The 26,448-nt window shown below is 38.2% G+C and overlaps 1 protein-coding gene across 4 annotated transcripts in view; it reads left to right on the forward strand.

Annotated features, from left to right (window-relative positions):
• Positions 1–26,448, forward strand: part of Dic1 (Dicarboxylate carrier 1) — a 52,546-nt gene that overhangs the window by 18,884 nt on the left and 7,214 nt on the right. For all 4 annotated transcript variants that reach the window (XM_071681375.1, XM_071681376.1, XM_071681377.1 and 1 more), the window contains exons 4-7: positions 13,685–13,854; positions 14,788–14,995; positions 19,090–19,170; positions 22,788–22,844. In XM_071681375.1, coding sequence (XP_071537476.1) covers positions 13,685–13,854; positions 14,788–14,995; positions 19,090–19,170; positions 22,788–22,844 — 516 coding nt within the window. The remainder of the gene's footprint in view (positions 1–13,684; positions 13,855–14,787; positions 14,996–19,089; positions 19,171–22,787; positions 22,845–26,448) is intronic.

The following is a 26,448-nucleotide window of genomic DNA, read 5'->3' on the forward strand; positions in this document are numbered from 1 at the left end:
GCCTTTCTTTGTCTGCTTCTTGACGCTATCTCACTGATGCAGTGAGTGGCGATGCTGTTTCCTGTGGAACAGGGTGGCACCGGGAATGGATAAAGGCAAGTAAGCATGAATGTGTACCTGTTTATACATGTATATGTATTTTTTATATTATTTATTTTTTATTTTGCTTTGTCGCTGTCTCCCGCGTTTGCGAGGTAGCGCAAGGAAACAGACAAAAAAATGGCCCAACCCACCCCCATACACATGTATCTACACACACGTCCACACACGCAAATATACATACCTATACATCTCAATGTACACATATATATACACACACAGACACATACATATTTACCCATGCACACAATTCACACTGTCTGCCTTTATTCATTCCCATCGCCACCTCGCCACACATGGAAAACCATCCCCCTCCCCCCTCATGTGTGCGAGGTAGCGCTAGGGAAAGACAACAAAGGCCTCATTCGTTCACACTCAGTCTCTAGCTGTCATGCAATAATGCCCGATACCACAGCTCCCTTTCCACATCCAGGCCCCACACAACTTTCCATGGTTTACCCCAGATGCTTCACATGCCCTGATTCAATCCACTGACAGCACGTCAACCCTGGTATACCACATCGATCCAATTCACTCTATTCCTTGCCCTCCTTTTACCCTCCTGCATGTTCAGGCCCCGATCACTCAAAATCTTTTTCACTCCATCTTTCCACCTCCAATTTGGTCTCCCACTTCTCCTCGTTCCCTCCACCTCCGATACATATATCCTCTTGGTCAATCTTTCCTCACTCATTCTCTCCATGTGCCCAAACCATTTCAAAACACCCTCTTCTGCTCTTTCAACCACGCTCTTTTTATTTCCACACATCTCTCTTACCCTTACATTACTTACTTGATCAAACCACCTCCCCCCACACATTGTCCTCAAACATCTCATTTCCAGCACATCCACCCTCCTGCGCACAACTCTATCCATAGCCCATGCCTCGCAACCATACAACATTGTTGGAACCACTATTCCTTCAAACATACCCATTTTTGCTTTCCGAGATAATGTTCTCGACTTCCACACATTCTTCAAGGCTCCCAGGATTTTCGCCCCCTCCCCCACCCTATGATTCACTTCCGCTTCCATGGTTCCATCCGCTGCCAGATCCACTCCCAGATATCTAAAACACTTTACTTCCTCCAGTTTTTCTCCATTCAAACTTACCTCCCAATTGACTTAACCCTCAACCCTACTGTACCTAATAACCTTGCTCTTATTCACAGTTACTCTTAACTCTCTTCTTTCACACACTTTACCAAACTCAGTCACCAGCTTCTGCAGTTTCTCACATGAATCAGCCACCAGCGCTGTATCATCAGTGAACAACAACTGACTCACTTCCCAAGCCCACTCGTCTACAACAGACTTCATTTTTGCCCCTCTTTCCAAAACTCTTTCATTCACCTCCCTAACAACCCCAGCCATAAACAAATTAAACAACCATGGAGACATCACACACCCCTGCTGCAAACCTACATTCTCTGAGAACCAATCACTTTCCTCTCTTCCTACACGTACACATGCCTTACATCCTCGATAAAAACTTTTCACTGCTTCTAACAACTTTCCTCCCACACCATATATTCTTAATACCTTCCACAGAGCATCTCTATCAACTCTATCATATGCCTTCTCCAGATCCATAAATGCTACATACAAATCCATTTGCTTTTCTAAGTATTTCTCACATACATTCTTCAAAGCAAACACCTGATCCACACATCCTCTACCACTTCTGAAACCACACTGCTCTTCCCCAATCTGATGCTCTGTACATGCCTTCACCCTCTCAATCAATACCCTCCCATATAATTTCCCAGGAATACTCAACAAACTTATACCTCTGTAATTTGAGCACTCACTCTTATCCCCTTTGCCTTTGTACAATGGCACTATGCATGCATTCCGCCAATCCTCAGGCACCTCACCATGAGTCATACATACATTACATAACCTTACCAACCAGTCAACAGTACAGTCACCCCCTTTTTTAATAAATTCCACTGCAATACCATCCAAACCTGCTGCCTTGCCGGCTTTCATCTGAATATAAATATAAGTATCTTTCTTTTTTCTTTTTTGCTTTGTCGCTGTCTCCCGCGTTTGCGAGGTAGCGCAAGGAAACAGACGAAAGAAATGGCCCAACCAACCCACCCCCGTACACATGTATATACATACGTCCACACACGCAAATATACATACCTACACAGCTTTCCATGGTTTACCCCAGACTCTTCACATGCCCTGATTCAATCCACTGACAGCACGTCAACCCCGGTATACCACATCGATCCAATTCACTCTATTCCTTGCCCTCCTTTCACCCTCCTGCATGTTCGCTCCATCTTTCCACCTCCAATTTGGTCTCCCACTTCTCCTCGTTCCCTCCACCTCTGACACATATATCCTCTTGGTCAATCTTTCCTCACTCATTCTCTCCATGTGCCCAAACCATTTCAAAACACCCTCTTCTGCTCTCTCAACCACGCTCTTTTTATTTCCACACATCTCTCACCCTTACGTTACTTACTCGATCAAACCACCTCACACCCCACATTGTCCTCAAACATCTCATTTCCAACACATCCACCCTCCTCCACACAACCCTATCTATAGGCCATGCCTCACAACTATGTAACATTGCTTCAAACATACCCATTTTTGCTCTCCAAGATAACATTTTTGCCTTCCACACATTCTTCAATGTTCCCAGAACCTTCGCCCCCTCTCCCACCCTGTAACTCACTTCTGCTTCCATAGTTCCTTCTGCTGCCAAATCCACTCCCAGGTATCTAAAACACTTCACTTCCTCCAGTTTTTCTCCATTCAAACTTAGCCCCCAATTTACTTGTTCCTCAACCATACTGAACCTTATAACCTTGCTCTTATTCACATTTACTCACAGCTTTCTTCTTTCACACACTTTTACCAAATTCAGTCACCAACTTCTGCAATTTCTCACCCGAATCAGCCACCAGTGCTGTATCATCAGTGAACAACAACTGACTCACTTCCCAAGCCTTTCATCCACAACAGACTGCATGCTTGCCCCTCTCTCCAAAACTCTTGCATTCACCTCCCTAACAACCCCATGCATAAACAAATTAAACAACCATGGAGACATCACGCACCCTTGCCGCAAACCAACATTCATTGGGAGCCAATCACTTTCCTCTCTTCCTACTTGTACACATGCCTTACATCCTCGATAAAAACTTTTCACTGCTTCTAGCAACTACTTCCCACACCATATACTCTTACTACCTTCCATAGAGCATCTCTATCAGTTCTATCATATGTATGTGTATGAATATGTATATAGGAACATTTAGGCAAGAGCATTACATAGAAACCTTAGGTAGAAGTAGTAGGGAGGAGCATTAGGTAGACACATTAGTAGCAGTCAGTAGGAACATTAGGTAGGAGCCTCTACAAATACTGCGAGTTGCTTGCTGCCAATAGCTTGTTAAGGGTGAGGTACTAAAGGCTTAAAAGGGGCACTGGAGTCCACTAGTTAGGGAGACTATTGTCATGGCCATCCCCTTGATGGAGTTCCATTTGGAACAGGCGTCAGAGACATAGCTAGATAGATTGATAGATATGTATGTGTATGTACTCTTATGTATATATGTGTGTATATGGGTGGATGGATCTTTTTTTTGTTTCCTGGCACTACTTTGCTAGTGCAGGAAATGGCAATCAGGTATAAAAAATGTATGTATGTATATGTTAGCAAGGTAGCGCAAGGAAACATGAAAGAATGGCCCAGCCTACCCACATACACATGTATATACATACACGTCCACACATGCAGGTATACATACCTATACATCTCAATGTATACATAAATATACACACACAGACATACACAGATATACACATGTACGTAATTCATACTTGCTGCGTTTATTCATTCCCGTCGCCACCTCACCACACATGAAATGACAACCCCCTCCCCCCGCATGTGCGCGAGGTAGCACTAGGAAAATACAAGAAAAGCCACATTTGTTCACACTCAGTCTCTAGCTGTCATGTATAATGCACCGAAGCCACAGCTCCCTTTCCTCATCCAGACCCCACAAAACTTTCCATGGTTTACCCCAGACGTTTCACATGCCCTGGTTCAATCCATTGACAGTATGTCAACCCCGGTATACCACATTGTTCCAATTCACTTTATTCATTGCACGCCTTTCACCCTCTTGCATGTTCAGGCCCCGATCACTCAAAATCTTTTTCACTCCATCTTTCCACCTCCCATTTGGTCTCCCACCTCTCCTCGTTCCCTCCACCTCTGACACATATATCCTCTTTGTCAGTCTTTCCTTGCTTATTCTCTCCATATGACCAAACCATTTCAAAACACCCTCTTCTGCTCTCTCAAGCTTACTCTTTTTATTACCACACATCTCTCTTACCCTTTCATTACTTACTCGATCAAACCACCTCACATTACATATTGTCCTCAAACATCTAATTTCCAACACATCCACCCTCCTTTGCACAATCCTATCTATAGCCCATGCCTCACAACCATATAACATTGTTGGAACCAGAGGGTGTATTGAAATGGTTTGGTCACATGGAAAGAATGAGTGAGGAAAGATTGACAAAGAGGATATATGTGTCAGAGGTGGAGGGAGCGAGAAGTGGGAGACCAAATTGGAGGTGGAAGAATGGAATGAAAAATATTTTGAGCGATTGGGGCCTGAACATGCAGGAGGGTGAAAGGCGTGCAAGGAATAGAGTGAATTAGAATGATGTGGTATACCCGGGTTGACATGCTGTCAATGGATTGAACCAGGGCATGTGAAGCGTCTGGGGTAAACCATGGAAAGTTTTGTTGGGCCTGGATGTGGAAAGGGAGCTGTGGTTTCTGGTGCATTATACATGACAGCAAGAGACTGACTGTGAACAAATGTGGCCTTTGTTGTCTTTTCCTAGCGCTACCTTGCGTGCATGCAGTGGGAGGGGGTGTGTCATTTCATGTGTGGCTGGGTGGTGACAGGAATGAATAAAGGCAGCAAGTGTGATTTATGTACATATGTATATATGTATATGTCTGTGTATGTATATATATGTATACGTTGAAATGTATAGGTATGTATTTGTGCGTGTGTGGAAATGTATTATGTACATGTGTCTGTGGGTGGGATGGGCCATTCTTTCATCTGTTTCCTTGCGCTACCTTGCTAACGCGAGAGACAGCGACAAAGTATAATATAAATAGATGATATATACATATGTATATATATGAGTGTGTGTGTGAATGGATGTGTCTTTCTTCATCTGTTTTGTGGTGCTACATCATTAATGTGGGAAACTGTGATCAGTTATGTAAAAAAATGTGTGTGTGTATCCATTTTTAATGTACAGATTAACATTATAACATGTTAGAGATGAAAATATAGAAAATATTATACTTTGTAATAGTATAGGAGTGTGTTGATTGGATAGGGAGGGTCTTGGCTGGTGGCATAAGTGCTCTGTTTTTATATAAGCAATGTGATGATTATGATTTTTATCCAGGTGTAATTTCATTATGTATATACCTACACACATCATGCATTTTTTTTCTGGATGTGTTACCTCACACATTCCATACATATTTATATATTTTTTTATACTTTCTTGTTTAGAGAGGTAACACCAGGAACATTAAGAACGATGTCATTTCCTCTCACCCACCAATTAATTGTCATGGATAATGCACTGAAACCAGAGCTCCCTTATCCACAGTCCCTTTTGTTTCCCCTGTCTGCTTCTAGATTAAACTTCCTGAGCTGCAACAGTGATAAAAGAAAAAATGTGATTTGCCTGGCATATTCCTCTGTTCTTAATGCTACCTCACTAATGCCGGAAATGGCGAATATGTATAGAAAAAGTAAGAATTGCTGTAATGAATTAGTAAGTTTAATGTACACTAATGCAAAATAGGTCTCATATATTGGAATGATTGGTTGAGTACTTGTAACTGGATGTATGCTTAGAAGTGCTTGGAATGCTGGGGGAGTGGAAGCAAATGGGAATGAAAAGACTTGAGGGATTATGTTACTTTGAGTGGAGTGATCAGCAAATGAACTATTAATTACTTAAGTGATATGAACAGTTGCAGAGAATGGCTGAGAATGAATTATCAACAAAGGTGTATATTTAGGTGAAGTACTTGGAAAAGGTACTTTGGATGACCTTTAGTAAGTAGGTAGAACAGAGTGAAGGAGTATGTAAATGGGTGTTTTCATGCAGGCTTCCGAATGGATGTGTTAAGATCTTACATGATCATGGCTTTAACTGTCCAGGTCAGAACACAGTAAGTGGGGTGACTTGCAGTGTCCCTGGTCTTGTACTAGTTTGATGCAAGGCTACCTGAAGTTGTATACATGGTTTTTACCTTCTTTGTTTGTGTTAGTACCAATTTAAAAGGGCCTCTAATGAGCCAAATTGTTTTGGAACAATGAAATCAAGTTTTCATTTGTGTGGTTTTATCTTTAGTTGTCTTTGCAACAGTATGTTCTTCATCATGATCATTTTTAATGTAGGTTTTGCATAGCTTACCCTGCCGTGTAATGGGTAGAAATATTAAACTGTATAATTCTTATGAGTTGGGTCATGTACTTTTGGTAGCACTGAACGTTATTTGGGGCTCAGAGGATGCATGTTATTTGAGTATGGTATTGAGCAGAGCTGGCTCATTGTGAACCTAATGATGAAATTCTCAGGTTTGCATTTTCTTTCCCATAGATGTAAAATCCCTTTTTTTTTTTAATGCATTAATTTTCTTCTTATTTCTTATATTAGAATTAGTAATCTTATTTTCATCTTTTTATCTCTGGAGATAGGTAAGAAAGAATCCTTCCCACGTATTCCTTGCGTATCATAGAAGGCGACTAAAAGAGAGGGAGCAGGGGGGGTTGAAATCCTCCCCTATCATTTTTTAATTTTCTAAAGGATGGAACAGAGAAGGGGGCCAGGTGAGGCTATTCCCTCAAAGGCTCAGTCCTCTGTTCTTGGCGCTACCTCGCTGATGCGGGAAAAGGCGAATAGTATAACAAAAAAGATTTCATCTTGCTTTTTAGTAGAACTTCAACTACAGAATACAGGAGTTAGGGTTTCCATGAATGTGTAGAAGCTGTAAATATGAGATGTATTTGAAATTTTTTTTGCTGTTCACTTCATTCAGACATGGTAGCAGAGGAGAGATTATCCTTATGAAATAGCAGGAGCATTACAATGGCAAACATTCTGCTGTAAAGTGGAAAGGAATGAACATCTATTGATTTTGTTTTCATAGTACCTTGTTATTGTGAGTGTACTTTTGGAAGAATAGAATATTTTTGATGAGGCTTTGAACTGAAAAACAGGGCATCAAGGTTTTGCTCAGACATCGAGTTTTTTTTAACATGAATCGTAAGTGATTGGATATACAGTTCTTATGTAAAACTTCCATCAGTAATGATTATAGTTTACTGGTCTTTGAAAATATGATAGTTTAAGTTAACATAAACAATTAACTGTTATGATGGCTTGTCACTCAAGGAGATAGAAATCTTTTTTTTAGATACTAATGTTATGAAAAAGTTGTAATGTATCAAAAGCTTACATTGATCACATTTCTCTTTTAGTATTTCATTTTATATAATATCCTTCAAAATAGTCTGGAAGTCTTTTTTCTGTTCTTTTTAACATAGTAATTGTATTATATTAAGGAATTAACCTAAAGTTATGACCTAATAATAGCATTAGTTTGTGTCATTAACTTAGAAATGGAGTTTTTGTACTTTTCTTATAGAGAGTTTGAGGTACTCCCTAAGGCTGTTATCTTTTCCAGCTTTAGCTTGAAGGAAGTGATGGTCAGCCGTCCTTATTACCACTCATAGAGCAGAACTAGTCAGGTTTCCATGCTTGTACCCTCTGCAGCATGGTGTGGATAGTTTTCTTTAGTAAAGTAGAATGATGGGATGGCTGTTAAAGTTAAAGTAGATGGATGATGAATTGTATTCTTAATTTGTTGTTGCTTACATTTAGCTTCTAATAATGATGCTTTTTATGAATGTATTTATTTAGTTCTTTCAGTTGATGTTTATATTCATCTTTTTAAACCATACCCATCATTTGAGTTTGATCCTCTTGCATGGTTTATATGTCAAGCAGCCTCCAACTGTCTTGACATATAGCAGCTTCCTTTGTTGTCATTTGCAGTTTGCTTCTTAGTGATGTTTGATTATGCCTAATTGCTTTGTTTGTAAATTATTCTTTAACTATGCATTATTATTTTTTTCCTGTCATGCATTGTTCATTATTTTAAAGATAATTTTGTTATGATTTAACAATTATGATTTCTCTGGTTTTAGTAGAATTAGATTTTTTGTTCCTAGAAGAGCTCTGAAATTCTTGATGCAATTAGTGATGCCTAAATCCAGTCTTGTTTTTGTGGTGTCATTGCTTTGATTTGATCTTAAATATTAATATTTTGAATAGAATATAGTAAAAGATATTGATATCCATTTTTACTGGCATTTTGATTATCAACAGTTAGCACTTGATATTACAGCCTTAATATTAGTTTTTTATTAAAGAAAAAGCTAAATGCTAATTTTCTTGATATCTTTACTGTTACAACTTTGAATTCTATAAAAATCAAGTGTATTAAGATTACTCTGGATATGAGAATAGATCTGTGTGTAGGTTTGTTTTGATTTTCATTTTCATGAAGTGTAAATAGTTAACTTTGAAATAAAATTTTTTGCTTAGTATTATAGATGATTTAAAATTGATTTTAGGTGATTATATTCTTCATTTGATGTGATATATAAAGATCAAAGTTCAGTTTATTTTTAGTTAATATAAAAGGTGAAGTAGTACAAGATTTGGTAGCCTTTGTAACCCTAGGAAGGGCTACAATAAGAGGAATATGTTTTCTGCATTGGATTTGTTCATTAGGGGAAGACTTAGTTGGATACCTACATGCCAGTTGACAAGGAATATTATACACCAACTAAAAATCAGGTGACTCTAGGCATTAGCTACTCACAACTTGGTGTACTGTATGAGTTGCACATGTGTTATACCTACCAGTCTCTTTCAGACAACTAGAAATAGATGTTATTAGCCTTGTACCCATGAAGCATCATTCTGCTAGTCCCAAATTAGATATGGTTCTTCCATTATTAATGAAAGGAAAACTTATTTTAACTCTTAACTGCAGCTACTGGAAAACCTGGCTACCATTGTATGTGGAGAAGACACACACACACACACTCACACATACACAAAGAAAAAACTATCATATGCTTAATAGATGAAAGATATGCAAGTATAATTGTGAAAAATGGAAAATTAATCCTTTATCTACCTTCGTTTTACCCCTGTTGAGTGTTGAAGTTTACAAGAGTTTTCTATAAATGCTACAATTGATGTACAAAAAACTTATGAACATTATACTATCGTTATGTTAGAAATATTCAATCAGTACTATGAAAAAGAAAAGATCTTTGCCTTTGTTTTACTGCAGTATTGAAGTTTATGAATGCTTCATTTGGTGTGCAGCTTAAAATTGGTGTGCCGATCTTGTCACAGTTGATGTAAGTAACAGCTTATGGTTAGAATGTGAGAATGTGATACATTCTATTGACAAGACTGACCTGACATCAGAGTAACCACAGAGAGGCCAGAATGAACGAACCTGTTTTAATACTTGAGTGTACTGTATATGGTAATTTACATGTACTAAATACTTGTTTCTGTGAAAGAAATACTTTTTGGCCACATTGTTATTTTCATTTACTACAGAATATTTAGTCAGTATACATATGTCAGGCATAATGACGAGAATGTCCCGCCTACAGACATATGGCCAGTGTGATGAGAGATTATCCCGTCTGCATACATAATAGATCTTTTGAATTCCATATCTGTTAGAAAAAATCATAATACAGGTACAGTCATAATGCAGTAAAGGTGTTTCCAGGAAGAACTTTACTGCACTTATGTATTTTGTTTCTTGTACATATACTGTATAAGTATTATATGACAGTGAAATATTTAGTTTTGGGGAATGAATAATTGTTTTCCTTAACTATAATGTGTTGAATTTGATATCACTGAGAAAATGACTTATGATGCAATAGAGACTTTTTTTGGAAGTTTTTATTGTATTTATTATTTTTTACTTGGTTACCATTTCCTGTGTTAGTGAGGTAGCACCAGAAACAGGTGAAGAAAGGCCGCATCTGCCCATATTCATTTTCTAGCTGTTGTGTGTAATAAGCTTAAACTTCAAGTCCCTATCCCAACCATGCCACACAGATGTTTTCATGATTTACCTCTGACTCTTCCTTTACCCTGTTTTAGGGCAAAGAATGTTATCTGGGAAATCAAAAAAGGGTATGTTTGAAGGTACATATAGTAATCCCAGCAATATTATATGGATACCTCAGTGCGGAGGAGGGGGAATATTTTGAAAATCAAAATATTTGAGAACGATATGTGATGTGAAGTGGCTTGATTGAGTAAGTAATGAAAAGGTAAGAGATATATGTGGTAATCAAATGAGTGTGGTTTAGAGAGCTGAAGAGGTTGTGCTGAAATGGTTTTGAGAGAATGAGTGAGGAAAGGTTCACCAAAAGAACATGTGTCAGAAGTGGAGGGAACAGGGAGAATGGAAAGATCAAATTGAAGATGGAAGGGTGGAGTGAAAAAAGTTTGAGTGATCAGGGTATGTGCATGCACAGTGGTGAAAGGCATTCAAGGGATAGAGTGAACTGGAATGATATGGTATACTGAGGTTGACGTTATGCGTTTGCACTGAGGTAGGATATTATTTTGTATAGTATATTGATACTGTACACAGTATTACAACTGAAGAATACATTAGTATAATGAAGTTTATGCCCAGAAAGTATTGAACTTGCTAGAGCAGTTGTTTGTGATTACAGGCATGGGTCCCATGGGACTATATGAGATAAATTGGACTAGTTCCAGTACATCAGAAAATGGTCTGACTGGGTCTTTGGTGTCTGGTGCACCTGATTTATATTATGGGGTCTGTCATGGTAAGGGTTCTCTTTCTTAGGTCTATGGCATCCTTCACATTTTTAGTTAGGCATCCTTCACATTTTTAGTTAATGAAAATGATGATTTATCACCTTAAAAGTGGATATTTCATTGTAATAGATTTTTGATGCATGTATCGTAATGCATATGGTACAGTACTGAATAAAGGTTTGTTTATTCTTGCTTCTCTGTTGCTCCTCTGGGCATCAGTTCAGTCTTGTTGCATTGCCCACAATATCAACATCTTTTAACCCAAGTGCTGTGACTTGCAACACTTGTTCCAGAAAAACTAACTTTTTTGCTTTCATGGTGAATTTATTGTGGGGTTTTGCATTGATTTTAACTTTAATGTTTTTCATTATGGCTTCTGAAGAAAAAGTTTCATCAATTCACAATGAGAATAGGCAGATTTTAATATCACAGTACAGTACAGTTCTTTGTAAATCATGTTTACATGAGTAGATGTTTAAGTGTACTGTAATGCATAACAATAAGTGTTAATGTAAGTGTAGTATATACTACAGTATAGTGTAAGTGAAATATGTGATAATGCAGTACCTCCATTTTTGTATCTACCACCACTACAACCATTTCTAATCTCATATACATTTCATTACTATACAGATACAATTGCTTTGGTAAGTGCATTACAGTTTCTGTTTATTACAGAAACATATAACGGTACCTCTATGTGTTATATAACTTTAGATACCAGTCAATACATACTTATTTACAGGTACAGTTCATACAACACAATTTATTGAGTGTATGACCCATGTTATTACTTCGGACATCTTATCAAGTGAGCATCTTGGTGTGCAGGGTGAAAAAGTACCAAGTCATTATACACTGTAAATGTGGAAGTATATGTTTCACTTTAACACCCAATACATAGGTCGAGGATGTGAATGAGTGATTTCAGAGGCTGTTTGTATTTAATCCACATCATATCTTTGAGAGCAGATACATTGATAATGATAGATAGAGAGGTAGATGAACAGTTAGATAGATTTTATTCTTGTTTTCTGAAAACTTGAGATTGTAGATGAATTGCTTGTATTGATAGATAAGCATTGTCTGTGATTATGAAATTTGGCCTGTTGTCTCATTAATAAAGCAGTAGTTTTCTAATTCATACTCCCTGTGTACAAGAGAGTAATTTGATGAGACAGAAATATGTCTTATCTGTTAAAAAATGAACAAAACAACTGAGCCATACTCCCTGTTCACCTCTTTCCCTTGATTGAAGTAGTTACTGGATATCAAAGTTTGTAACCAGAACATTTCCAGTATTTGAACTGATGTAAAGGAGGTTTAGCACATGCTTCATTAAGGTTCATTGTGTCTGTCACTGATTGGTTTGAGGGGTTGGCATAGTTGATGCCTATTAATCAAATTGTGAACAGATTTTTTGTCATTAGTATCCTGTGAACCTTCCCTAGACCAGTTAGGTTAGAGTTCCTATGCTCATATATCATTGTAGTTTAGAAATAAGTGTCTTTTGAGGTTTCATTCCATTGGATATACACCCTTTGTGATTACATATGGTGGCTTGGCATACAATTTCACATCCCACATTATATGATTACTGCTTTGATTTTCAAATGTTTTTTCCTCATATCGTCAATTCTTTTTTGTAGTTAAATATTTTCGTATCTATTCCTTTCTTTCATTATCCTGCTTTCTTTTTTTCATTTTTTCTTTCATACACCAGCAGAGGCATCTGTCATTCTATGGAGTATCATTTGTAAGTATAAGCATGTGACAAGTGCTTAACTAAATTGAGAGTGTAATCAACTGGCAGCATTCTTCAGTATGTGTTTTCAAGTGTTTCTTATACACCTTCAAATGTTTGCAGATATACTTGCACCACCCTACTGTGAATGTGGGAAAAGACATTATGGTGTAGATAGTGTAGAGTATGGTATGTCCATTTATTTTTTCTAAGTCTTCATGAAGTACTTTATGCCTTGCATTTTAAGGATAGAAAATTAGTATATGCATTATATTATTCTAAACTTACAAAAGTATCTTTCTGTATGCAGCACATCAGTATACAAGTGTTCAACAAGGTAAAGTGCTGTGTAAAACAGATCAGTATCTTTTCTTAAGGCTCAATATATTAGATTTAGAAACAGACCTCACAGATTAAGAGCAGCCACTGAACTAAATGCTAATATTTATGACAGCTCCTAGTGAGATCTTAAAGTGCTAGAAGAACCATTCTGAATGTAGTTTCCCATTTGTGGGATTGTTTTTGGGGTGAATATTTTGGTCTTTGATTCATGTTATGAGCTATATGTATTATCATAGTCTGCTGATGTACAAATATCAAATGATGTACTTAAATTGTATAAGTGAATTGTTGCACAGTATTGATTTTATATGCTGAATACAGAGATGAAGATGAAGCCTTTGATTGGATTTATACTTTTTTTTATAACTTGAGTGAACCTGTGTTTAAGAGGAACAAAGCAGTGTACTGAAATTGAACATGTAATTATTGTAGAGTACAGTACACAGTACTTTGCTCGTACACAACATTTACTTTGCATTTTAGCAGTGCCTGAATACTTCCTGTAGGTGGTGAAGCAGCGTATGTCAGAATCATCAGGAGGGTCTCTACCTTTCTACAAGAGGGCTCTACTAGCAGGATTTGCTGGAGCATGTGGTGGCTTTGTGGGAACACCAGGAGATATGATCAATGTTCGCATGCAGAATGATATTAAACTTCCTGCAGATCAAAAAAGAAAGTGAGAAGATTTTGATTTTTTCCATCGATTATGATATCCCTTTTCATTAATCTACATTTAAGTATTAGATAGAGGAAGAAGGAGCTTATTATGTAGGAGAGATACTCAGATATGTTAATCTGTGGTGTTCATAATAAAAGTATTCATTGACACTTTATTGTTGAAATGATGTATTCAACATTGCAGAAAATTTTTCATTTGTTCTTTCTTTAGAAATACTGTGTGTTATTCAATAGGGGGTTTATTTCTCTTAACATGTAAGGTAATCCAGGGTTACCTTTTTATTTTTTTGGATATCTTTTTAATAGTTTTGATTATCCTTTATAAACCATAACTCGATGAATGACTATAAAGAATTAGTGAGCATTTAAGTTTGGTGATAATAACATAGTTGAACAAATGAGTTGGATGAATCTCTCATTGATGATCCTCATATATTCATGACTTCCAAATATATTTCAAACTTGATTTTTTATCAGAAACAGTCTTCCACACTTGACTGGTACCCCCTTCACTTTCTCCTATCACTATAAAACTGTGATATCCCTTACTAATGTACTCTTTTTCAGCATCTCCACACTTCTGCAACCTAACTCAACTGTTTCATCAGTATCTTTAGATTTTTAGTTTCCCTTAGAAGTTCATTTTTACACTTTTGTTCTTTAGTTTCTCTAATCACCATTTTCATATCCATTCATGTTTCTATTCTTAGTCCACCCACATTAAAACATATATCATGTAAGACTGTCATATGATCTGACAAACTCCAGTAACCTTTACGTAGATCCTATATCATGCACTCATTTTACCTCTTTAACTTTCCTTGAAATTTGCACTACTGCCATGGAAATGACTGCCCTACTTTGGAGTGATTCATGATTGTAGTGAGAAAATGTTATTCTGATGTGTTTTATTTTTCTCATTTTACTACAGCTATAAGCATGCTCTGGATGGCGTTGTTCGAGTTGTGAAAGAAGAGGGAGTTCTTCGGTTATTCCGTGGTGCATCAACAGCAACTTTTAGGGCAGTTTTGATGACCATTGGTCAATTGTCCTTTTATGATCAGATCAAGAGCTACTTGTTATCAACACCATTCTTTAGCGACAACCTTACTTGTCACTTCACTAGTTCATTAGCTGCGGTAAGAAATGTATATTTTGCTCTATATTTTGTTCTCAGTTGATGTTTTTAATGCGGATGGTCATTTATTATTGCATTTTTAATTCACTGTGCTTGAAAAGTCATAGATATATTCATATCCATGAAATGTATGTATTTAAAGTAAGTGTGCCTACATAGCCTTTCCCCAAAACTTGTTCAGACAAACTTACTAGCCAAATGCATTCTATTACTCTTTCCTTTCCTGATTTGTGATTACTCAGTTAAGAATGTTCTCATTTTTTTCATTTAAGGCTCCAGTCACCAACATCTCTGTATATGTTGTCTGGCTGCAGTCTCAGTCTTTCCCTTTTGATTTTTGGTCTTTGTATTCAAACACTTTTTGGTCTTTGTATTCAAACACCCAGTAACTCATACTTATTTTTACCTCATGGTGCCATGTTTCATATACTCTTACCACACCGTTTCAGCCTTCCCATCTTTATGGTCAATCATTTTATTTAGAACTTCATGTCCATGCTACTTTATAATTTTTTGCTCTACAAATTTTTATCCTTAAATCTTGTCGTAAAAAGTAATTCCTAGCATGATGATCTTTATTGGCATTTACAACTTTTCTGCAATAAATTTTAGTACTAGGTAGAGATGCTGACCCTTTCTATGATCAGTTTACACTTTTCAGGGTTAGATTAACATTTATTTTAAAATTTATGTTCATGATGAGAACAGTAGTGTTGTAGTTTTAAGGTGAATAATTTCTTAATTCTACAAATCAAAAGGCAAGCATTTAGTTTCACTTAAACCTCATCAGTGCAACCAAACTCAGCTGTACATTCACTATATCTTAACAAGTATCATATCATATGTAGTGTTGGCCATGTAGAAGTCAGTTAATAAAAGTTTTTTGAAGGCAGTATCATGGACTTCGTGTGAATTCCTCCAATTAGATGTTATCAAATTTACCTGCATTGTAGAATGTGATTTAGTAAGAAATTTTTTTCATACTATACGCCATTTCCCGTGTTAACAAGGTAGCGTTAAGAACAGAGGACTGAGCCTTTGAAGGAATATCCTCACTTGGCCCCCTTATCTGTTCCGCTTTTGGAAAATTAAAAAACGAGAGGGGAGGATTTCCAGCCCCTGCTCCCTCCCCTTTTAGTCGTCTTCCACGACATGCAAGGAATACGTGGGAAGTATTCTTTCTCCCCTATCCCCAGGGAAATATAAAACCTTTGTTAAAAAAGATAAGAACCTTCAGGAACTCACAAAACTCAAAATGTCTTTCTCTTATGTCAACATTCAGTGTCATTTTGTTCTTTAAGCTCTCAGTTAATATTAGGGTTATTTTTTGATTAACTTTAATGACAGAAAAACACTGTTCATGAAGTTGATTGTAGATTAGATACTAAGGACAGAGAATATGATACAACTCTAGCTGTGGCTATGTTGTCACTTTATTTGTAGTTTGTCTTTACCATTAAGTATATAATTTATATCCAAAAATCATTTGGAGTAGTTAATTTTAAATGAGTATGGGAGTATGCTGAGGATTTGTGTAGTAACCGTGGCATTTGGTGTCTTTTTGGATGGGAAGTATTCCGACTTGATTGTGGGCTACTGTTAAATCATGATGACAGAGATTGGGTATTTTCATGGTTTATGTAGGTAATCCAGTTTTGATATTAGACAGACAAATAGTGAAGTTGAATGTTAAACTTTTAAGATGAAATTTGCCTGATAAGGATGTTGAAGCCAGAATTAAGTAAGACAAAATTTGTATTTGAAAGAGATTAGCATGTCGTGTAATGTCATTTTGAAGTGAGTACAAAATAATTTTAATGAATTAGAGATATTAGGAGACCAAATTGGAAGTGGAAGAATGGAGTGAAAAAGATTTTGAGCGATCGGGGCCTGACCATATAGGAAGGTGAGAGGCGTGCAAGGAATAGAGTGAATTGGAACTATGTGGTATACCGGGGTCGATGTGCTGTCACTGGACTGAACCAGGGCATGTGAAACGTCTGTGGTAAACCATGGAAAGGTATGTGGGGCCTGGATGTGGATAGGGAGCTGTGGTATCCTTGCATTACACATGACAGCTAGAGACTGAGTGTGAACAAATGTGGCCTTTTTTGTCTGTTTTCCTGGCACTACCTCGCTGAAGTAAGAGGTAGTGATGCTGTTTCCTGTGAGACGGGGGTAGTTCCAGGAATGGATGAAGGCAAGCAAGTATGAATATGTACATGTGTATATATGTATGTATCTGTATAGATGTATGTATATGTGTATATGTTGATATGTTTATGTATATGTGCGTGTATAGGCATTTATGTATATATACATCTGTATATGTGGATGGGCCATTCTTTGTCCATTTCCTGGCACTACCTCGCTGATGCGGGAAACGGCAATCAAGTAATGATGATAATTATGATAATAATAATAATAATAATAATAATAATAATAATAATAATGATGATAAATAAGATATTGGGGACGGCTCTTGATTGATAGAGTATAAGAACACAGAAGTTTGGCACTGAACAATAAAAACAGGAATTGAAGGTGTTATGGGAACCTTGGTAATGTAGATGTGCACAACATAGAAAGTGAGGATTCTAGACTTCATTATTTTTGCCCATCTGTATTGATCAGAAATTCCAGGTATCATTAACATAGATACTTAAGAAATGAAAGGCATGGAAGGTAATGAGTTTGTATTAAAATGAGAGTGATTGTGTATTTACTTGAGTTGAAATATCCTGAAATATTGTTGATATTTCTAAAGTTATATATTTACACAACTTCAGTTAAAGTATGCTGAAATGTTATGGATGCATTTAACATTAAATGTAAGATTTATGATGCTGCAGTTAAAAGCTCACCAGTGATGATAACAATAAATGATTTGATTTAGTAAACAGGTCATTAAGGTCTTAGGATATATGAGTAAAAGTTATCAAGAAAAAGGCCCACTCACCAGGAACAGTGAATACAGATTGTAGGAAAAATTCTAGATTGGAGTTGCAGTACTTATCTCTCGAGTCAATTCAGCTTAGTTTGCAACATGAATGCCTATGAACAGATGTGAAGGTCCAGATTCACGAACACATAATTTTTTTTTTCATACTTGATTGCTGTTTCCTGCATTAGTGAGGTAGTGCCAAGAACAGACGAAGAAAGGCTGCATCTGCTTATGTCCAATCTGTAGCTGTCATGTGTAATGCACTTAAACACAGCTCCCTATACACAACCAGGCCCCACAGACTTTTCCATGGTTTACCCTGGATGCCTCACATGCTCTGGTTCAGTCCATTGACAACACATCGACACTCATGTACACTCATGTTTTAAGATGTTAATAGTTTTGATTTTTACTGTAGTTCCATTTCTGTTCTATTAGCCAAATTGTTTATTTTTTGTGTGAATGGGTTTCCTATTTCATAACAAGCAACACACACTTGTTTTGGCTGTCAACCTAATACCTTAATTCTGTTTCTATGTACATGAGATGGATCATGTACATATACATGGGATGGGTCATATACATATACATGGGATGGATCTCATGTGACTCAGACACACATTCTTCTGATATCTAAGAACAATTTTTCAAGGCAGAGAATGAATGATGGCTGTCACCATGTGTGTAATCTGTTTAACATGATATTTTCAGAACATATGGTTGAAAGGTATGATGTGATCTGAGAAACTCATTTCTGATCCTAGACATGGTAAACTGAGGACATGTCATCCTGCTTGTCATTAAGTTATATTGCCTTGTTGATTGCCTTTTCATTATACTTGGATGGGAGGTTTTTTTGTGGGCTAAAGGTATCATTTGATGGACTATGATAGTATTGCAGGAATTCCTAAACATTAAATGACATAATTAAAGGCATACACTTTATTGTTAACTCTTGTGGGGCCATTGTTCAAGATTATATGAGAAAAAATGCCTCTATAATTTTTCAAGTAGAGATTGTCCCCTCTAAGCTCAAACAGATTTTTTTCATCATTGGAGTGTTATTTTTTCTTTACTTCATCGTTGTATTTATATCTTCGTTCCAAAGTGACATGCTTAGCTAAAGTCTGATGTCTAAAAATTCTTCTCAGGGTGCAATTGCAACGACAATGACACAGCCTGTTGATGTGATTAAAACACGATCAATGAATGCCAGGCCAGGAGAATTTAAAGTAAGTATTCAGCAAGGACTTAAACTTTTAACTTTTAAAGTAGCACCTTGCCATACACTTGGGTTACATTCCTACAAGACCACTTGGTTGGCAATACCCTTGTTGGCAAGGTACGTGGCCTATGGGAAATGGGGAGTTAGGGGGGAATGAACCTTAGGATGCATATCTTGAATCCTAGAAATGAACATGTTGTACTTCAAAAACATCATGCTTATTCAGAAAAACACATTATTCTGGCACATATACTGTAATCTTTCATTAACAAGACTGTGGTACGTAGGGGAACTCTGAATAGCTCATGGAAATTTGCTGCAAATTCCTAAAGGGTCACATGTCTCTTGGGTAGATTCTCATGTAATCCATTTGATATACCATGCTTGAAAATTAGATGGGAAAGTTTATTCCCCCCCAACTTTTATATTGAAAATAACATGTTCAGTCTGAAAATGTCCTGACAGTGACTTCAGACATCACATTGCCAGCATATTTGGCCAGGGACTTCATTCTTTGATTGTGACTGCTCTGACATCTTTATGGTAAGAATTTTTTTTTTTAAATCTGCTTGCATGTATTATTCAGAGGAAGAAGTATTACAGCCTTAAGTTAGATAAATGAAAACTGACCTCCAACAGTTTTGTAATAGAATGAAGATTGCATCAAGGAGTCATAGGGTGTTTTCATGATCATAGACATGGCTTTGAAGTGCATTCTCCAGTTACCTAATTCCCATCCAATACTGTATTGATATAATTATTCGTATTTTTGAAGTCTTATCATGGTGATTATAAGAACAGTGAAAAATTTTCTGTAGTAGACCTTTTCAATCACTCACAACATTTCTTCACAGGCTGCCCAGTACTTAGGTGCAAATCCTAGTTTCAGTAGTTGGCCCATGGTCATCCCAGCTGTTCATCCTCCCCTAGCATTTGGTCAATAAGTTAGTTACCTGGCTTGGGCTAGGGTATAGACGTTGGATTACGGCAGGGGTGCGTGATGTCTCCATGGTTGTTTAATTTGTTTATGGATGGGGTTGTTAGGGAGGTGAATGCAAGAGTTTTGGAAAGAGGGGCGAGTATGAAGTCTGTTGTGGATGAGAGAGCTTGGGAAGTGAGTCAGTTGTTCGCTGATGATACAGCGCTGATGGCTGATTCAGGTGAGAAACTGCAGAAACTGGTGACTGAGTTTGGTAAAGTGTGTGAAAGAAGAAAGCTGAGAGTAAATGTGAATAAGAGCAAGGTTATTAGGTACAGTTGGGTTGAGGGACAAGTCAATTGGGAGGTAAGTTTGAATGGAGAAAAACTGGAGGAAGTGAAGTGTTTTAGATATCTGGGAGTGGATTTGGCAGCGGATGGAACCATGGAAGTGGAAGTGAATCATAGGGTTGGTGAGGGGACGAAAGTTCTGAGAGCGTTGAAAAATGTGTGGAAGTCGAGAATGTTATCTTGGAAAGCAAAAATGGGTATGTTTGAAGGAATAGTGGTTCCAACAATGTTATATGGTTGCGAGGTGTGGCATATAGATAGAGTTGTGCGGAGGAGGGTGGATGTGCTGGAAATGAGATGTTTGAGGACATTATGTGGTGTGAGGTGGTTTGATCGAGTAAGTAATGAAAGGGTAAGAGAGATGTGTGGTAATAAAAAGAGTGTTGTTGAGAGAGCAGAAGAAGGTGTTTTGAAATGGTTTGGTCACATGGAGAGAATGAGTGAGGAAAGATTGACCAAGAGGATATATGTGTCAGAGGTGGAGGGAATGAGGAGAAGTGGGAGACCAAATTGGAGGTGGAAAGATGGAGTGAAAAAGATTTTGAGTGATTGAGGCCTGAACATGCAGGAGGGTGAAAGGCGTGCAAGGAATAGAGCAAATTGGAACGATGTGGTATACCGGGGTCAACGTGCTGTCATTGGATTGAACCAGGGCATGTAAAGCATCAGGGGTAAACCATGGAAAGTTGTGTGGGGCCTGGATGTGGAAAGGGAGCTGTGGTTTCGGTGCATTATTACATGACAGCTAGAGACTGAGTGTGAATGAATGTGGCCTTTGTTGTCTTTCCTAGCGCTACCTCGCACACATGAGGGGGAGGGGGTTGTTATTGCATGTGTGGCGAGGTGGCGATGGGAATGAATAAAGGCAGAGAGTATGAATTATGTACATGTTTATATATGTATATGTCTGTGTGTGTATATATGTATGTATACATTGAGATGTATAGGTATGTATATTTGCATGTGTGGACGTGTATGTATATTCAAGTGTATGTGGGTGGGTTGGGCCATTCTTTCGTCTGTTTCCTTGAGCTACCTCGCTAACGCAGGAGACAGCGACAAAACAAAATAATAAAAAATGAATATAATCATTTTTATTATACTTAGTTGCTGTCTCCCGCGTTAGCAAGGTAGAGCAAGGAAACAGACAAAAGATTGGCCCAACCCACCCACATACACATGCATATACATAAATGCCCACATATGCACATATGCTTATATACACATGTACATATTCATACTTGCTGCCTTCATCCATTCTCCCCCCCCCCTTCTATATATATGTAGAGAGAGAGAGAGAGAGAGAGAGAGAGAGAGAGAGAGAGAGAGAGAAGGGGAGGGTGTATTCAGAAGCCCCTGTTATCTCATCCAACTTAAGATAAATCTTCAGATGACTTTCTTTTACATTTATACTAGGATTGTGGTGATGCAATAAGAGAATAGGAGATGGAACTGTTTTTGTGCTGTGAGAGAAAGTGCAAACTGATTAGGAGTGCTGATCAGAGTATGCCGAAATGGTTCAGACTTAGGGACGTGATAGGAGAAGAGAGAATGTTTAAGAGGAATGATATGTTAGAAATGGAAGGTTGGGGAGAGTGAGAGACAAAGCTGCTTGAAGGACTTGTGAAGGAGGCTCTCAGGTACTGAGACCTGAACATTTTACAGGATGAGAGGGATGCATGGGGTAAAATGAGTTAGATTGATGTGGTGGGGGGCACTATGCTGTCATTAGGCTGGGCCACAGCATATGAAGTAGTCCAAATAAACCACACATTATTGTATTGGGCTTGGCTATGGATGTTAGGCTCTGTTACTGGTACATTATACATGACATCTAGAAAGTGGATTTGTGCAAGTGAGGCCAGTGTTCATTTATTTGAAACTCTACCTTGTTGAGGTGGGAGAGGTAGTGAGGTATAACCAAAGCTATATTTTTATGTTGAGATGTGGTGATGAGTATAATCTGGTTTAGAGAACCAGTCAGGATGTGCTGAATGGTATGGACATATAGTGAGGATGAGTGAAAAGAGCAACTGAAGAAGATCAGATGTAGTAGGAGCAAGATGTATGTGAGAGTGAGATGGAAGGGTGGAGTGAATAGGGTCTTGCCTTATTGTGGTCAAAACATTCAGGATGGTGAGATTCATGCAGTGAATAGAATGGATGGATGTGTGGCTGTCATTGGAGTGCACTAATGCATATGGAGCTTGGCTTTGGATGATAGTTTCTGGTTTTTATTGCTTTATACATGACAGCTTGATTATTGGTGTATATGAATTATTCTTTTGTTCATTTGTTCCTGATACTACCTCACTAAAGTAGGGAAAAAATCATTTTATTAATTTCTTCTTTCAGAGTCTGTGGCATATAATTACTTATACTGCAAGATTGGGTCCACTTGGATTTTTCAAGGTAACTTTTTATTGATGATTATCAGTCTTAAGTTATTTCACATTTCAGTGTTGTGAATAGCCTATTGATATTCTTAATAGAATGTGACATGTTTCAAGTTAGATTGACTTGAACCAACTTTGCCATGAAATTAATAGATTTTTCTGTTATAGGTTGACTTAAAATGCTCAGTAGATTTTTCTGTTATTGGTTGACTTAAAGGAAGTTAGTAGTTGGTTGCCATCTAATGACCAGGGAGGTATATTACCCGTACAACCTGCCTGGGTATCAGGAGGGTTAGTGATAGCTGCATAGTGGGCCAGCACTTCATTGGTTAAGTTGCACTCCTCTGACCCAGGTAGTTGTCTTTTCTTTCAGCCTCTCTCACACATGGACTGCAGGCATTCTGTCCACAAACGTGCAAAATATCTCTCCCTGTTACACACAACACTTGACAACGCTTAACTTACACAGCTCATTCTTTGTAACTCTAGATTTCCTGTGGTGAGTTCTGTGTGCTAGCCCAGCTTTTGGCAAAATGGTAGGAACAATAGATGGAATAATTTTTAGAAACATTTAGGTAGGACTATTAGGTAGAAACATTAGGTAGAGGTAGTAGGTAGAAACATTATGTAGTAGTAGTCAGTGGGAACGTTAGGTAAATAAAGTTCATTTATTTGAAACTTTATTTACGTTAGGTAAATAGAGTGCGTAAGACAAGGGAACAAATGGGAACATTGATGAAGGGGGCTAATGGGGAGGTGATAACAAGTAGTGATGTAAGAAGGAGATGGAGTGAGTATTTTGAAGGTTTGTTGAATGTGTTTGATGATAGAGTGGCAGATATAGGGTGTTTTGGTTGAGGTGGTGTGAAAGTGAGAGGGTGAGGGAGAATGATTTGGTAAACAGAGAAGAGGTAGTTAAAGCTTTGCAGAAGATGAAAGCCGGCAAGGCAGCGGGTTTGGATGGTATTACAGTAGAATTTATTAAAAAAGGGGTTGACTGTGTTGTTGACTGGTTGGTAAGGTTATTTAATGTATGTATGACTCATGGTGAGGTGCCTGAGGATTGGCAGAATGCTTGCATAGTGCCATTGTGCAAAGGCAAAGGAAATAAAGGTAAGTGCTCAAATTACAGAGGTATAAGTTTGTTGAGCATTCCTGGGAAATGATATGGGAGGGTATTGATTGAGAGGATAAAGGCATGTACAGAGCATCAGATTGGAGAAGAGCAGTATGGTTTCATAAGTGGTTGAGGATGTGTGGATCAGGTGTTTGCTTTGAAGAATGTATGTGAGAAATACTTAGAAAAACAAATGGATTTGTATGTAGCATTTATGAATCTGGAGAAGGCATATGATAGAGTTGATAGAGATGCTCTGTGGAGGGTATTAAGAATATATGGTGTGGGAGGCAAGTTGTTAGAAGCAGTGAAAAGTTTTTATCGAGGGTGTAAGGCATGAGTAGAGTATGAAGAGAGGAAAGTGATTGGTTCTCAGATGATGTTGGTTTGCGGCAGGGGTGTGTGATGTCTCCATGGTTTGTGGATGGGGTTGTTAGGGAGGTGAATGCAAGAGTTTTGGAGAGTGTCAAGTATGCAGTCTGTTGTGGATGAGAGGGCTTGGGAAGTGGGTCAGTTGTTGTTCGCTGATGATACAGCGCTGCTGGCTGATTCGGGTGAGAAACTACAGAAGTTGGTGACTGAGTTTTGTAAAGTTTGAGAAAGAAGAAAGCTGAGAGTAAATGTGAATAAGAGCAAAGTTATTAGGTTCAGCAAGGTTGAGGGACAAGTAAGTTGGGATGTAAGTATGAATGGAGAAAAACTGGAGGAAGTGAAGTGTTTTAGATGTCTGGGAGTGGATTTAGCAGTGATGGAACCATGGAAGTGGAAGTGAGTTACAGGGTGGGGGAGGGGGTGAAGGTTCTGAGAGTTGAAGAATGTGTGGAAGGGGAGAATGTTATCACGGAGAGCAAAAATGGGTACGCTTGAAGGAATAGTGGTTCCAACAATGTTATATGGTTGTGAGGCATGGGCTATAGTATAGATAGGGTTGTGCGGAGGAGGGTGGATGTGTTGGAAATGAGATGTTTGAGGACATGTGGTGTGAGATAGTTTGATTGAGTAAGTAATGAAAGGGTAAGAGAGATGTGTGGTAATAAAAAGAGTGTGGTTGAGAGAGCAGAGAAGGGTGTATTGAAATGGTTTAGTCACATTGAGAGAATGAGTGAGGAAAGATTGACAAGGAGGATATATGTGTCAGAGGTGGAGGGAATGAGGAGAAGTGGGAGACCAAATTGGAGGTGTAAGGATGGAGCGAAAAAGATTTTGAGTGATCAAGGCCTCAACACGCAGGAGGGTGAAAGGCGTGCAAGAAATAGAGTGAATTGGAACGAAGTGGTATACCAGGGTCGATGTGCTGTCAGTGGATTGGACCAGGGCATGTGAAGCGTCTGGGATAAACCATGGAAAGTTGTGTGGGGCCTAGATGTGGAAAGGGAGCTGTGGTTTTGGTGCATTGCACATGACAGCTAGAGACTGAGTGTGGACAAATGTGGCCTTTGTTGTCTTTACCTAGTACTACCTCACATGCGTGCTGGGGAGGGGGGTGTCATGTGTGGTAGGGTGGCAACCGAAATGAATGAAGGCAGCAAGTATGAATTATGTACATGTGTATATATGTATATGTCTGTGTATGTGTATATATATATATATATATATATATATATATATATATATATATATATATAGGGTTGAGGGTCAAGTCAATTGGGAGGTGAGTTTGAATGGAGAAAAACTGGAGGAAGTGAAGTGTTTTAGATATCTGGGAGTGGATCTGGCAGCGGATGGAACCATGGAAGCGGAAGTGGATCATAGGGTGGGGGAGGGGGCAAAAATTCTGGGGGCCTTGAAGAATGTGTGGAAGTCGAGAACATTATCTCGGAAAGCAAAAATGGGTATGTTTGAAGGAATAATGGTTCCAACAATGTTGTATGGTTGCGAGGCGTGGGCTATGGATAGAGTTGTGCGCAGGAGGATGGATGTGCTGGAAATGAGATGTTTGAGGACAATGTGTGGTGTGAGGTGGTTTGATCGAGTGAGTAACGTAAGGGTAAGAGAGATGTGTGGAAATAAAAAGTGCGTGGTTGAGAGAGCAGAAGAGGGTGTTTTGAAGTGGTTTGGGCACATGGAGAGAATGAGTGAGGAAAGATTGACCAAGAGGATATATGTGTCGGAGGTGGAGGGAACGAGGAGAAGAGGGAGACCAAATTGGAGGTGGAAAGATGGAGTGAAAAAGATTTTGTGTGATCGGGGCCTGAACATGCAGGAGGGTGAAAGGAGGGCAAGGAATAGAGTGAATTGGAGCGATGTGGTATACTGGGGTTGACGTGCTGTCAGTGGATTGAATCAAGGCATGTGAAGCGTCTGGGGTAAACCATGGAAAGCTGTGTAGGTATGTATATTTGCATGTGTGGACGTATGTATATACATGTGTATGGGGGGGGGTTGGGCCATTTCTTTCGTCTGTTTCCTTGCGCTACCTTGCAAATGCGGGAGACAGCGACAAAGTATAATAAAAAATTAAAAAAAAATATATATATATATTGAAATGTATAGGTATTTATAT

Source organism: Panulirus ornatus, chromosome 32 (genome assembly GCF_036320965.1).
Source record: "Panulirus ornatus isolate Po-2019 chromosome 32, ASM3632096v1, whole genome shotgun sequence".
NCBI classification, from domain to species: domain Eukaryota; kingdom Metazoa; phylum Arthropoda; class Malacostraca; order Decapoda; family Palinuridae; genus Panulirus; species Panulirus ornatus.